This window comes from Pholcus phalangioides, unplaced genomic scaffold (genome assembly GCF_987345545.1).
Source record: "Pholcus phalangioides strain wild (caught in Gottingen) unplaced genomic scaffold, Ppha-v1.0 ptg000007l_1, whole genome shotgun sequence".
Taxonomy (NCBI): Eukaryota; Metazoa; Arthropoda; class Arachnida; order Araneae; family Pholcidae; genus Pholcus; species Pholcus phalangioides.
In genome coordinates, this window is record NW_028301600.1 from 40,758,151 (window position 1) to 40,772,576 (window position 14,426).

Below are 14,426 nucleotides of genomic sequence, written 5' to 3' on the forward strand. Positions count from 1 at the left end.
AGAAAATGCTTTCCCCACCTTTTCTCCATTTTTTTAATTCCAATATCTCAGCAAATATTGCACTTAGAAACATGATTTCTTTTTTTTTGTTGGACTGACGAGAGATGGGGCAACAACTTTCTAATTGGGTTTTTTAGCACACTGGGACTGCATATGAAGTTAAGGTTCTTATTTTTTTATATGATCCCTCAAAAAAATTACGTGATTTAAAGCAACTGCATTGTTATTTGAAAACGTTTTGTAATTGGAAGTATATCTCTAAAGTTAATGGTTACAATGTTAGTCCTACGGGCAAACAATTTGAATTACCTTGTATATACACACAAAAATCAATTGTATCTGTTTTTGAGCAATGCGTCATATGTAACAATACTAAATATAGTGGTTTTGTGTGTGTTGACACATTCTCACCCGGTGTGGGTGCACCTTCATAGCTTTAAAAAAATATTCCTTCACGGTTGCTGCAGGAGTTCTGATTCAAAGAAAACATTCACAGGGGAAAAGTTCTAGTGTTTTCAGATGTCAGTATATACAACCCGAAGTGCGATGCATGTGGAGGTTACATTGAAAGAATATCATGAGTTAATGAGGGACTCAGTGACCTTGCAAAGTTTCATGGAGATGCTGGCTCAAGTGGCCTGAGCCCCTAGGTTCCATTGCTTATAAAGTGATATATTTAAAAAGCCTTTTCAGTTTTTTATATTTGTTTTCATATAAAATTTTTTAAAGAATGATTTTTTATTTTTATTTGTAAAAGTTTTTTAAATGAGAGTGTTATATAAATATCATTATACTATAATGAAGTCTTCAAAACAGTCAAGTTCATAAATATGCTTTTAATATAGGTTTCAAAGTATGAAATTATGGAGATTCTGATATCAATATACTTTTTTTTTACGTATGTTAAGTAATATGCTTGCATTTTTTCCAAAATGCTCCTTCTTAGAAAGTCATTAAAATTTTTATATGAGAGTGACATGAAGTACAATAATTTTACTTTTTTTTAAGAAAGATGTTTTCTAAAAGTAAAAGTTTTCTGATATAATTTTTTTCTTTTACTGTTGTACACAGGGATATCAAGAGAAACTTTCGAAACTATATCAACAGGTACCCCTGCCTATTAAAAGGAAAATGTTACATGATGACAATGAAGATGAATTTAAGGTATTGTTTTTTGAACATATATTTCAACTCTCATTGCAGAGTATTGTCTCTGACATCATTGGCGTTTATTTGATCAGTAAGTCCTACACCAATTGACCACTAAATTGCAATGAATGGTTGGTTTAGGTTTGAAAGAAATGGGAGAAATTTTCCAGAAAGGAAAAAAAAAAAAATAAAATAAAATAAATAAATAAATATATATATATACACACTGCTGGCCACCCAAATTGCAACACCAAGAAAGACAAGAGATATCGCAACAATATTTATTTTGTAGATAACATGTTGACCAAGCATCAAATGATTAAATTTATAGACTTCTGTGAAGTGTGGTTCCTGCCAAAATCAGTAGCCAGAGTAGCCGCCATTGTTGGAGATCACCGCTGCCACACGCCTCGGCATTGATTCAAAGAGACTTTGGATGTGTTCTTGGGGTACAGCAGACCAAGCAGCTTCCACGCGTTGCCAAAGTTGATCTGGTGTGGCAGCTGGGGATGTAATCTGGGTCAATCATGGACCACATGTTTTCTATCGGTGAAAGATCCGGAGAGCGAGCTGGCCAGGGAAGCAATTCAATCTGGCGATTGACGAAGAACCTTTGGACAATGCGTGCCACGTGTGGTCGCGCATTATCCTGTTGAAATATGGCTGTGGGCAAGCCCTGAAGGTAAGGAAGGACAACTGGCTTCAACACCTCGGTGATGTAGCGCTGGCTTTTTAAAGTACCGGCAATGCGTACTAGAGGAGTGCGAGAGTGATATCCAATACCGCCCCATACCATAATACCCGATGCAGGACCAGTGTGGCGGTGCATAACACAGCTGTTCAGCATCCTCTCTCCACGGTGTCTCCAGATTCGAATCCGACCATCGTGGTGTTGCCGACAGAAGCGTGACTCGTCAGTAAAGACAATTTCATTCCATTGTGCCGTCCACATCCTTCTTTCATCGCACCATTGGCGGCGGAGACGTCTGTGGTTCTGCGTCAAGGGTAGACGAAGCAATTGACGTCTTGCGGACAGACCACTCTGCTGTAAACGGCGTCGAATGGTACGCGCAGACACTGGATGATGCGGTACAGACTGAATGTGCTGTGCTATGGTTCGTGATCTGGCTGAGCGATCCGTCACTGCTATACGCACAATACGCCTGTCATCACGTGAAGTGGTGCACTGAGGTGGATGCGATCGAACACTTCGGTCCGTCGTACCCTCCTGCATCCAACGATCACATATCCGCATTACAGTTGTTTGGTTTCGTCCAACACGACTACCGATTTCCCTGAAAGATAATCCACAATCTCGGTAGGCCACTATCCTTCCTCTGTCGAACTCGGATACTTGATCAAAAGATGATCGCTGTTTTCTACGAGGCATAATTGATCGTTTTTTTGAAAAAACCACAAGAAAAACTGAATTGCCGTACTTCAAATCGTAGAAATCTCCAAGCCTTAAATAGTGCTTTGAAGTGGCGCCACAGGCGCGCGTGATGTGCGTCTGCGCTGAAATTCTAATCATTTGCATATCTCACCTCCGCTAATGCATGTTGTAAATTTCATATTATTTGCATGCTTCCTTCAGGGTGTTGCATTTACGGTGGCCAGCAGTGTATATATATATGTCATGTTACACAATTTTTGAAAAAGAGAGTGTTAGAACCACAACGAAAGACATCTCACATAGTTTAATAAAACTGCACCTGCTATACTCTGACCTGTAAAAAAAGTGGTTTTGCAAATTTTTACCTTAATATTTGATCTCGCTTTCCAGCATTGATGCTGAGATTGCATGTCTTGTTGGAAAATGACCCAACGATTACAACTAAAGAGATTTCAAAAAAAGCATGAGCCCTCCTTTAGGACAGACTTCATATATTCCTTATATATACTTTTCAAATTTCCCAATTTAGAAGTTCCGATATTATAAGTTTGTTATTTGCTCATTGTCATGCTGTAGCATTGGCCTGGATTGTAAGCTAGTCACGTATTCCTTGCAGGTCGACCCAACAAGAGACCCAAAGAGAACAGATTTTTTTTTCAAAAAAAAAAAAAAAAATCAATCTATGCATATTTGAAGAAAAAACTGTTTTCGTCATATTGAGAGTATCATTCATTGTTGCGTAGTTGAGTGCAGCCATCTGTAGAAACTACAAACAATCCATAGCAGTTGGCAACTCTGCTTATTATAATTAAAAGTAATAATAATTGAATATATGATTTTTCTTCTCCAAAACTGAAGACTTATCTCTTCATAAAAAAAATTTAAATTTGCAAACTATCGATTAAAACATAAAAACGTATCGCTCTGAAAAATAAAACAGAATTTTTGTAATGATGGAAAATGTTTTTTACTTCGCAAGATAAATTACTTAAAATGGTGAGTGAAAATTTTGGTCATCTCTTTAATCCGTGGTTTACTGATCTTTTCCAGCATATAACATGTAGCCAACATTGAAAAAATTAAAATCAACTTAATCCAATCTTTTTTGTTAAGGCAATAAGCAAGAAGCAATGTTTTTGTTACCAGTTCTACACACTAGCTTTTGTCTTTCTGTGGGCAGCTGGAGTTTTACTGGTTCTTGGATGACTTCATAAACATCTGCCAAGAGCAGATGCAAATGTCGCTACTCAGGAAATATGAAAGTTTGGTGTGTGAGAGAGGAGTAATGCTTAAAAGCTGGAGTGCTAGAATCCTAGTCACTTGTCTGGTAAAATGTGTTGGAGATTCAGGTCTCTCCAACATTATTATTGTTTTCTTTGTTTTCCAACAAATAAATCATCAGCGGGCTGCAGTAAAGAATGACAACTTTTTTCCACTTAAATCATTTATTAACAATATTAATTTTAAAGTTTACAATTAAATCATTTAAAATTGAACACAGTGCAATAATTTTTCTTTGAGAGTTTTAGTGTTAAAAATATCATAATTATTAGAATGTTCTCACCCAATCTGTTCGACGGGGCACCCTTCAGGATGTCATTTATCACAGGAATCACTGCCTCATTATTCAGCCGAATAGTCCAAGTGCTTGAGCATCTCCCAGCGATGCGAGTCCCACAGGAACAGTGTTGAGAGAGAGAGTCCAGGGAAGATGTAGTAGTTGCGTCTCTCTGTTCCTCAGCTAGGTCCCATCGCTGATGAGAGGCATCAATATGAATGAGCTTTTACATGGAAACCATTACCTTCCAGTTGAATTCTGCACAAGCAGAGAAATGGCCACCAAGAGGAGAAGACGGACCATTAGGTGCCGAAGCACGATGCTGGATTATCAATGCACGGCTCCAAAAGAACGCTGGAAGAAATGAGACTCATGCACAGCTCCAAGAGATCACAAAACAAAGTGGGAAGAGATGCCACTCGAATGAAATGCGATTGTACACAGCACACTGCTAGTATATAAAGGGAAAGTCCCCATCTCACACTATCACAGGAACCAATCAGCGTCGAGACTCAACAACACTGTAGTCATCATAATATTTTGTGAGAGACAAAATCTTATTTGCATATTTTTATGAAATAAAACAATATTGCACAATTATAATATTCAGGATCTGGCAACAATGAAAATGTAAACATTGAAGACCTGGCCGAATAGATTGAGTATTTTCATGACATTTATTGACCTCAAAGTGGTCCACAGCCCACCATCGCCATGAAGGTAAATATTTCATAAATTTGCATATAGATATATTTCCTGATATTTCAAATGAAAAACATATTGCACGTTTATTTCTTTAACTGAGGTAGACAACGACTCATCTGGGGGCTCCCACCAGCGATCCATGGAACCCCAATGATACACTAGCGGCGATCCGCTGGCACCTCATATTACAACCCTACCCTCTGACTGCTGGACTTTATGAACTAACTGGCTCGAGTCGGTATGCCTGCAGGATCCTTGGGTGGTTTCTGGTAGCCGAGAGGTCCTAGGAGTCCAAAGTAACTAATTAAGGAAAAAGATGGAAAATATGAGGGTTCCCAGATCGTCATGTTACAAACGCACATAGGGAAAATGCTGCTTTTTCATGGAGCTGGTTCCGAAATTTGCCTTTTCTCCCTGTATAGTCAAACAACTCATATAACCGGTTTCTCACAAATGATTCTTTATAAACATTGGAATCTGGTACAACGCCCTGGGTTCTAGGGAACTCAAGCAAGTTAGAAAAGATAAACTTAATTTCATGCAAAATAACAATGTGATAGTCATTTTTGCTGTGCAATTACAAATTGCAATATTGTTATTTGTAAGTTGTGTACAAATATAATATCTTACCATTTGATATAGGGTTTCATGGAAGAGCTTAAGAAAATAAAGCTTTCAAAATATGAATATTGGAGAGTGAGGATTCCTATACTACAGGTTACATGTTTTTTAATTTATCATAAGCATATTTTTTTGGACTGACATTGATATTTGAAAAGTTTTTTTATTTACCCCTTTATATTCTGGCAACAAATTTGAACAACATATAGTAGAAGTGCCAACTATAAATCTCTGAGACCAATATCTTTATTGACATGTAGGAAATAAGGGGTAAAAATAAGCGGAGCAGGTTTTCCTTTCTTTCTTCCCCCCCCCCTCCCCCAGCCATCGTTACCGTATACATGTTTTGCTGCATTTTTTTTACTTTTCATAACATAGTAAGGTAGAAAAGAAAATAATACTGAGGTAAAGGAGAAAAAGTTAGTAGCCCCATTTATAGGGTTGCAATGAAGCATCTCGATTAGGGGAAGAACAGAGAGAGAACTCTCACATGTATTTTTTCCCATCTACTCTTGGCCACAGTTGGCCGCAGGAAGAAGTTATAAAAAGTTTTAGGTTATTTTTCTAAGTTATAGTCATAATCTTCAGAGAACCTGGCATTTCATTCGCACAATTAGGAATAGAAAACGCTGTGGTAACATTATGGTTTATACAGATTTCAATTTCAAATTTGTGCAAATGTTTAATTGCCGCAATGTACTGGGGAACTAACAAAACATAATAAAAAAAATCCTTATCTATCCAGATATTTTTTAATATTAACTTTATTTGCTTTGAAACAATAATGCTTCTGAACTTACATGTACCTTATAAAAATTCTTATGGGCGTTTCTAGTGAATTTCTGTATTCAAGAAAGTGTATATACAGTAAAACCTCGATAAGTCGTCACCTCAAGTTATCGAAAAATTATGACAGCTTAAGTGTAGTGATGACTTAAGCGGAGTGCTGTCAATTTCAATGTGCAATGTTGTGAAAATCATATAAATTTAAAGTAATATGAAATTTATTAAAGTATGAATCTGAATCAAAATAACAATATTAATAAAATTTATAGATCGCGAAAGAATAAATGATAGCAATTTTTTACCTTTTTATCTCTTATTACTTAAATTATTCTGGTAAAATGTACTGTACACTTTGATTTTATACTAGTAATTTTTAATTTAGACTAACAGAGCAACTGTGAGTCTAAAGCTATAAGTAGCTTTTCTTCATAATAGAACTAACTCTCTATTGCACATTAATTTTACATAGAGACATCAAATTTTATTTTAGTATTTTAATTCTTCATCAGTAGTTCATGATGCAACTACAAAGTAATCTCGAACACTTTTGACTTGGTGGAGGGGCCCTGGACAGGGAAAAGTAAACAGAAGACCTCAACTTGGGAAAGAATGCCTAATTTTTTTCAACAAAGATATTTTGTTTAAATTTCAAGCCCTATTATGAGAGCCTATGCTTTCTATGATTATTTATTATCTGTGCCTGTTGCACTTTGACTTGATTCATTTGATTCTTCGACTTATATAATTTTTTATTTCCTTGCACTATGTGTTTACACTTTGACGTATCAATAAATTTTGGTTTTGCTGGGGATACCCTGGGGGGGGGGGACGAAGTGCTTACATTGCTTCTTGCAACAGAGCATTGGTGTCTCGCGGTTTCTCCAGTTTCTCCAGTACAGCCCATGCAGAAATGAGATCTAGCTTGAACAGTCCCCAACGTTCCAAAAACCTTAGTCGGCAATTGAACTTCCCCAGCGTAACTTTCGTTACTTAAACTGTTCCGTTTGGGTAAATAGGATTTTATGGTGACTTTTAAGCATATGGCAATGCTGTTAACAAGCTCTTTTTTAATGGTAGCCATAAAAATAGTCTGTTCCTCTTTCTCAAACTTTTTCATAGTGACGACTTAACCGAAATTAGCGACGAGTAAACGAGGGTTTAATAACATTGTGGTCTATGAGAGCTGGAAGGGTCTGAAGAAAAATGACGACTTAACTGGAGTGACGACTTATTAGGGTGACGACTTAACGAGGTTTCACTGTATATATATATATATATAATTCTGAAACAGAATGCTTTGAAATTTATTTTTGAAAAGTTTTCTTCAAAAGAAACGAGAATTTTGTGATTTATCTCGATTATGGTTCTTTACAACTACCTGATAAAAGACTGTCAGAAACAATTCGGCGAAGATTTTTTCCACTTTCTCAAATTTTTTCAGTGACGAGTTAACCGAAATTTGCGACGAGTAAACAAGGGTTTAATAACATTGTTGTCTATGAGAGGTGGAAGGCCCTGAAGAAAAATGACGACTTATTAGGGTGACGACTTAACGAGGTTTCAATGTATGTGTTTTTTTCTAAGGTATTTATGATATCCGAGGTATGCATGCAATAAGTTCAAAGTAGGGCCATAATTAGAAAGTTCTTTCAGAGAGTGATAACTGGTGTTTTGGGGGGAGATCAAGAATAGTTACAATAGAAAATGTTATTCTGTATACAGTGGATGCCGCTCATTAAAATCACAGATGTTATCATTTGGGTATTGTTATCACTTTTGCAAAGTACAGAACAGACCAATATCTTAACATGGGAAAAAAATGTTTTATAGTTATCAGAACTTGGGTTTATGTAACATATTTTGATGCTAAAATTGAACCTGATTCATTTTTCTCTATAACTTATTGCTTTCAACCTGCAAGACTACATAGCAGGTCAGAAGGCTCTGTTGTTGACAAAAATTTCAGCACTCAGTTCACAATGTCCTAATCAGGTCATAATAGTTGCTATCACTCGTATGTTAATGTATGGGTAATAGCATTACAGGCTTCCCTCGCTTAACGTGATTGATTCTGAAAATTGTCAGACGAAATTGCATAAAATGTGTTGAATTTAACATGGGAAACATGAGGATGAGAGGTTGGTTTTCTTCAGCAGGATTTAAAAAATTGAAGTCAACAGCAAAGGAACTTTTTTTAATGAATTAGTTATTCAAACTTATGAATTTAGGCTATATGAATGAATTAAATTAACACTTTTTCTGTCTTCACTACTTATGATTGATTCTAGTGAGTATGGATGTTTTATTTCTTGAAGAGTCTGGTATGATAGGCTGATAATTTTTTTTAATGAAACAGTTGGGATTCAGCTGACTAGCAGCGTTTTTTGTCTCCTTATGAAGACTTCAGTAGCAAAGCCAGAGAATATTCCACATATTTCTCGCAAATATTAAAATTCTAGTTTCACTAGAACCACTTTTTTTGGTTAAATTTCTCATTTCATTGTCAGTGTGTTTCAAATGTTGTTCATCAGTGAGATCTGGTGAGTTGTATCTGAGAATTTCTCTCATATTTGTCTCAGCTACATCATCAAATCCAGTGTAATTCGTTGTCAAAGGATTTAACCATGTTACAGGGCATCCATAATTAAAAGATCCTATTTTAAAGTAGCCTACAGGCAAAACCAGTCATCAGAAAATTGTAAAATTTTGTGGAGGACTTCATAAAGTAATGGGAATTTGTTTTAGGGGGAAAACAAATTAGTTGCATATGTTGCCACCAGAGGGCGTTTTATTAATAAATGACACATTTAGGCAAACATTTACAATTTTAACAATTGTTAAACACTTTCACAATTGTTACTGCAACAAAACATGTTCCACATGATGGCCATCATTTTCAGATACCATGTTCCACAACTGACCGAAGTGTGTGTGGGGGAAATGCTCAGCATGTGGTGTGAAATGCTGCCTTTAAGGTCAGGTAAAGTTCTTGGATTGTCACGACTTATTAGAAGTTTCAAATGTCCGCAAATCCAAAAATTGCATGGATTACTACATTGCACCACCCGAAGTGAAAATGTGCTTCATCTGTCCAGAGGATATTCCAAAACCATTCTGAAGCAACCTCAACGCGAGCTATAAACTGCAGTGACAACTTGAGTCGAGCATCATAATCATGTGGAAGCAACTACTACTAAACCAGACATGCACCTCGTCTATATTCCTTTGTAGAACCTCTAATGAATCGGTACATGTTGGAATGTGCATGTATGTGTAGTGAAACCTGGTGTGAAGTTTGTTTCTGTGTAATGCTTGTTATGTGTAGTGCTGCCATCTGCAACCAGTTTTTCTAACTATGAGTGAAGGGTAATGATTGAATAATTTATCATTGTAGGCCAAGTGGAAGCAACCGCTGCACAAGTGAAAGCTTGTACGGACAATATCGGATGATATTTTTCATATGATCTTATGGACAGTTGAACGTGACCTGTCCAATGCCTGTGCTACACACCTGACACTAGTGCTATCACAAGAATTTGAATCTCTGTCCTCTTCCACCTAAAGCGAAACTTCCTGTACTGCGTCTATAGAAACAGGTTTTCTTCCTCTTCCAGAACGAACAGCCAACAGTCCTGTGGTTTCAAATTTTGTTGTCATAATCCAAAGATTTTTAATTCATTGGACCTTTTCGAATCCTCTTCCAAGTCCAATATTTTTGTAGAGCAGTTACTGCAGAATTGCTGTTTTGGTAAAACAATTTGACCAAGAAAACGCAATCTTGTAAACTAATCATCATTGTGAGCAGCAAACACATTGAGAAACAAGATCTCCATGAATGTTTCTAAGTTTTATAACAGCTGCTGCATGACATCACATAAATTTACATGTTTACTACAGGTATTCAAAGTGAAATGCCTTTTGGTGGTGACATGTGCAACCAATTCCCCCCCCCCCCCCGAAACAAATTCCCATCACTTCATGATGTCCTCCACAAAAATTTCACACTTTTCTTATGATTGATTTTGCCTGTAGGCTATTTTAAAATAGGATCTTTTAATTATGGACACCCTGTATGTCTTAAATTTGCAAACACATTTCCAGGATTAAAGTTAAACTCCACGCCAAATTTAGCAGGCTGGAATTACTAAAATAAACTTTAAAAATCACCTTATAGCAAATGATACCTGTGTATGTTTACTATTGTATGTATATTGTCACAATGATTAACAAAAGTATAACGATTAATGAATATACATTGGCCTACAAAAGGGAGCCCCCAATCTCCCTCCTTGTCTTTCAGAATTTTCTCTGGCACGACCACAGCCTCTGGGGCAATGAGCTAAAGTCATGTAAGCGACAGAGCTTGGTCGTGCTCATTCTGTGTTCTGTGTATGTTTACTGCTATATGTGTAGCGCTATTTTTGTGCAATTGCTTTTCTACATTGAGGGCATGTGTAAGATGAAAAAAAAGTCCCTTTCTTCAGTTCTGGGCCAGTTTCTTTCAACTGACTACATTCACAGTTCCTCTTCCGGAAGACTTTTTCAAGATATCCATGAAATGCACCATACAGTCTATAAATTATTGTAATTCGTTATACACATTAGACGCTTCATTCTAACTCACAATTTCTTAACAAAAAAGGGATCATTTGATTAGCCAAAAACCCTTTTTCCAACCATGTAACAATCAGTAGCACAAGTGCGATGCCGAGACAAACTGTTACTCTCAAGTTTAAAAGGAATTTTTCTTTGTCTTGAATGAAAAAACCTGCATTTTTAGTCTATAAAAGTAGAGATTCTTCTTTAATGTTGAAGCAACAAGGAATATGATGTGAGATGCAACCATTCTATCAAATTCTGCAATACATTGAAGCATGGTATAATAGAGTTTTACTGTATTGTTATTTTATATGATTGGAAAAAAATGTTTTTTTTGCATGTTGTGAAAAGTTACTTTCTATTTATTTGCTTTTTTCCTTTTCCTTGTGCAGGAAAAAGTGAACAGCTATCGAAGCTCTGCTGAATCGTTCCATTTCTATGAAAGGTTATCAAAGGATTTGAAAGCTGAGGTGCTTTTAAGGCTTTTTGTATTTTTCTAATATGTAGGGGTTTTTTTTTTTAGACCTTTAGACCGTTTTCTTTTTTAATTCAAACATTTCTGATTTATTTTAGCACATTCCATTTTTTTAATCTCAAATAACTTAGGGATGAGAAAGTATCAACAAAAATAAGCTTTGATAGATTTTCATATTGATTCTGTTGTGATGGTGGTAGTTTTAACTAAAGAAAATGGCAGTGAATTAATTAAGGAAAAGGTAGCATTTTAATGTGAAAAACTACACGTACACATAAAATAAATAAATAAATCAATCAATCAATCTTGATCCTTAAAAAAATGAGAATTCATCTAACATTGCTCCAATGCCAAAAATCTGGTAGTAACATAACAAGCATTCAATAAATTCTTTTCATATGAATGGAATTAAAATTAAATATAGACTGACATGACTGTATTTTTTTTTTGTGGAAACTTCATTGTTTATATATGTACATAAGAAATGATTAGAGGATTGATGTTCATTGCCAAAATAGTTAGAGTGCTAATTATTAGTTGAAATTAGTACCCACTCTGTGCTATAAAGGTTACAAAATTAGGCTCTGCCACCTAGTTGACTGTAAGATGAATTAAAAATGCTTGCACGACCTGCCTTAAACCCTTTATACCTGTAATAACATTTCACATCTCCAAGCATATGAAATAAACTGGGTTCCAAAAAGAACCTTTTCTTAAACTACTGTGAGATTCTGGTATAACGAATATGGCTTATAACTAATGTTACTAGATCCGAAAACAGAAAGGAGAACATCTGCACACGTACCCTTAGTGACGTTACTTATCCCAATTTCCCCAATAGATGACGCCACTATTCTGACCAATGAAACCGGCCACAACAATAATTTTTCCCAACTCAAAAATGGAACTTCTAAAAACAGCAGAAACAGAATTTTTGGGAATTTTGATGGCTATTGGTGAATGTGTTTGGGAAAAAAAAATCACAAAACACTCATACCAATAGAGAAATATGTGTTTCAAAGTAGAAGAAAAAAAATTTTCCCCAGAAAGAAAGAAAATAATTCCGGGGAAACCTGAAAATGAGGACAAAAAAATGTGAATTTTCCGAAGCGTAGGAGGATGCTTGAAATGACATCAAAAGGAGGATGGTTGGTAACTCTACTTATAACCAGAATCTCACTATTACAAGTGATTTGTGAGAGATTGTCAAAAAGCTGATGTTAAAGATGCAAAAAATATGTATTTACAGTGAGTTTTTTTTGTGAAAATTATTAAGCTGTCACTATAACATAAAAACCGAGTTGCCAACTGCTATGGATTGTCCGTAGTTTTTACGGACGGCCATAATGAACTACTGAGCTATGGGAGACACTCTCAATACTACAGAAATCGGATTAAAAAAATAGAGTCTTTGAGCTTCTTGTGGTGTTTTACTCATTTTTATTATTTTTATAAAATTGCATCGATCTTTATTGTAACGATGAACTTGTATACGCATGTGTGAGAGAGTTCGAGAGAAGACAAACTCGGAGCCGATCTGTTTTTCGCGGAAGGCAATCTGTAAAGCCGCGTCTAAACCGCGCTCTACCAACACCACTTATAGCAGAAAGACTCTACGTCACTGAAGTCGTCCATTCCACACATAGCCATTGGATGTAGCAGACTGACATATGCAAAATCTTTACCTTTTTTGCAATGTATTCAATGACTAGGCGACATGGACGACTTCAGTGACGTCACAAGCTTCGCGAGGAGGCTTTCTGCTATAGAAGGTGTTAGGTCTACTCAATGCCCAAACGTGCAAAAACCTGTTCTCTGTCAAAACTGCCCCATGCGTTGGGCTAAAAAAAGCTTTTTTGAGTGGTTCAGTGTGGTGGGTCCAGACCCAGTTTCATTTGCATAGTGCAGGGTTGAGCTCGCGGTCAGAAAGAATGTTTCGTTTGGTGCCGTAGGAGCTCTGATACGAAGAAAACGGATAGAGGTTGCTAGACATCTGTATATATGGCCCACATGTGCATATGCAGGTTAGGATTGCATTGAATATTCATTAATTATTAAGGTACTCTGCGACCTTGGAACATTGCTTCGGGAGGGGGGCTCATGTGGCCTGAAACCTCTAGGTTTCAATGCCTCTGAGGTATTATATTTAATAACTTTGAATTAAAATTAAAAAAAATTAAATTTTTGAATGATTATTTTTTATTGTATTTTGATTATGTTGTCCGAGGCGTACCCCTCCTCCCCATAGCAAAGCTGAACAATCATCACTACTGGTGAGCTTTAAGCCAATGTCTGTAAAAAATAAAATAATAATAAAAAATGAAAAATGCTGTTTTTCTTTTTCTTCAAAATTAAACTAGAGTACTATTCACTATTATCACGTATCATCCCACATGCTCCTTGTAAACATTTTTCTGAGGTACTTCTATCATAACATGGACACAGAAACAAATTTTTTTACCCTTTTTCCAACACTTAGGCTTTACCAATAACGAGTTTGATACAGGACATGTGACCTTCAAATGTTTTTACATGTAGTGACTGACAGACGATACTCATCTTTCACTGGGCATATTTGACCAGAACTTAGTTTCAAATTGTTCCAAAGGGCACTGTATAGAGCTGTCATGCTTAAAAAAAATCTTTGGATCAGTGAAAAGATGTCAACCTTCTATGGTCATGTGTATATTTGAATATATACTGTTAATAAATGATTAAAAAACCCATTATACCAATTTCTTTTCTCAATCTTTTTGGTATTTTAGAAAGCACATCTTTCAGTGTCATTTCAGTCCAAAATATGGCTGTATAAGTACAACACTGTTTTCTAGAAAGAGTTGATTCCTCATCAGTCTCATTTTTTAAGAGCTGCTGAAATTTTACGGGCTCAGAGATCTATACAATTGCATTAAATTGAGGGAAGTGTGTTTAATATGTGTTATCTGAAATTTTATTTCAGATAACACATATTCACCTTTTGCTAAAAAAGATGTTATCTGTTTATAGATGATTGTAAAATGTAGACAAACTTTATATTTCATGCTTAATTAACCATTTTAGCTACTTGAAAAATCCCCTCTAATTAATTAAATTCCTTTGTTGATGTATTGTTTCAATTAAAAATATTTGAAATAAAAAAA

The 14,426-nt window shown here is 35.8% G+C and overlaps 1 protein-coding gene across 1 annotated transcript in view; it reads left to right on the forward strand.

Annotated features, from left to right (window-relative positions):
* Positions 1-14,426, forward strand: part of spel1 (DNA mismatch repair protein spel1) — a 156,009-nt gene that overhangs the window by 137,522 nt on the left and 4,061 nt on the right. Inside the window, exons 27-29 of the mRNA XM_089233222.1 lie at positions 1,072-1,164; positions 5,448-5,522; positions 11,204-11,281. Of these exons, the coding sequence (XP_089089348.1) occupies positions 1,072-1,164; positions 5,448-5,522; positions 11,204-11,281 (246 nt within the window). The remainder of the gene's footprint in view (positions 1-1,071; positions 1,165-5,447; positions 5,523-11,203; positions 11,282-14,426) is intronic.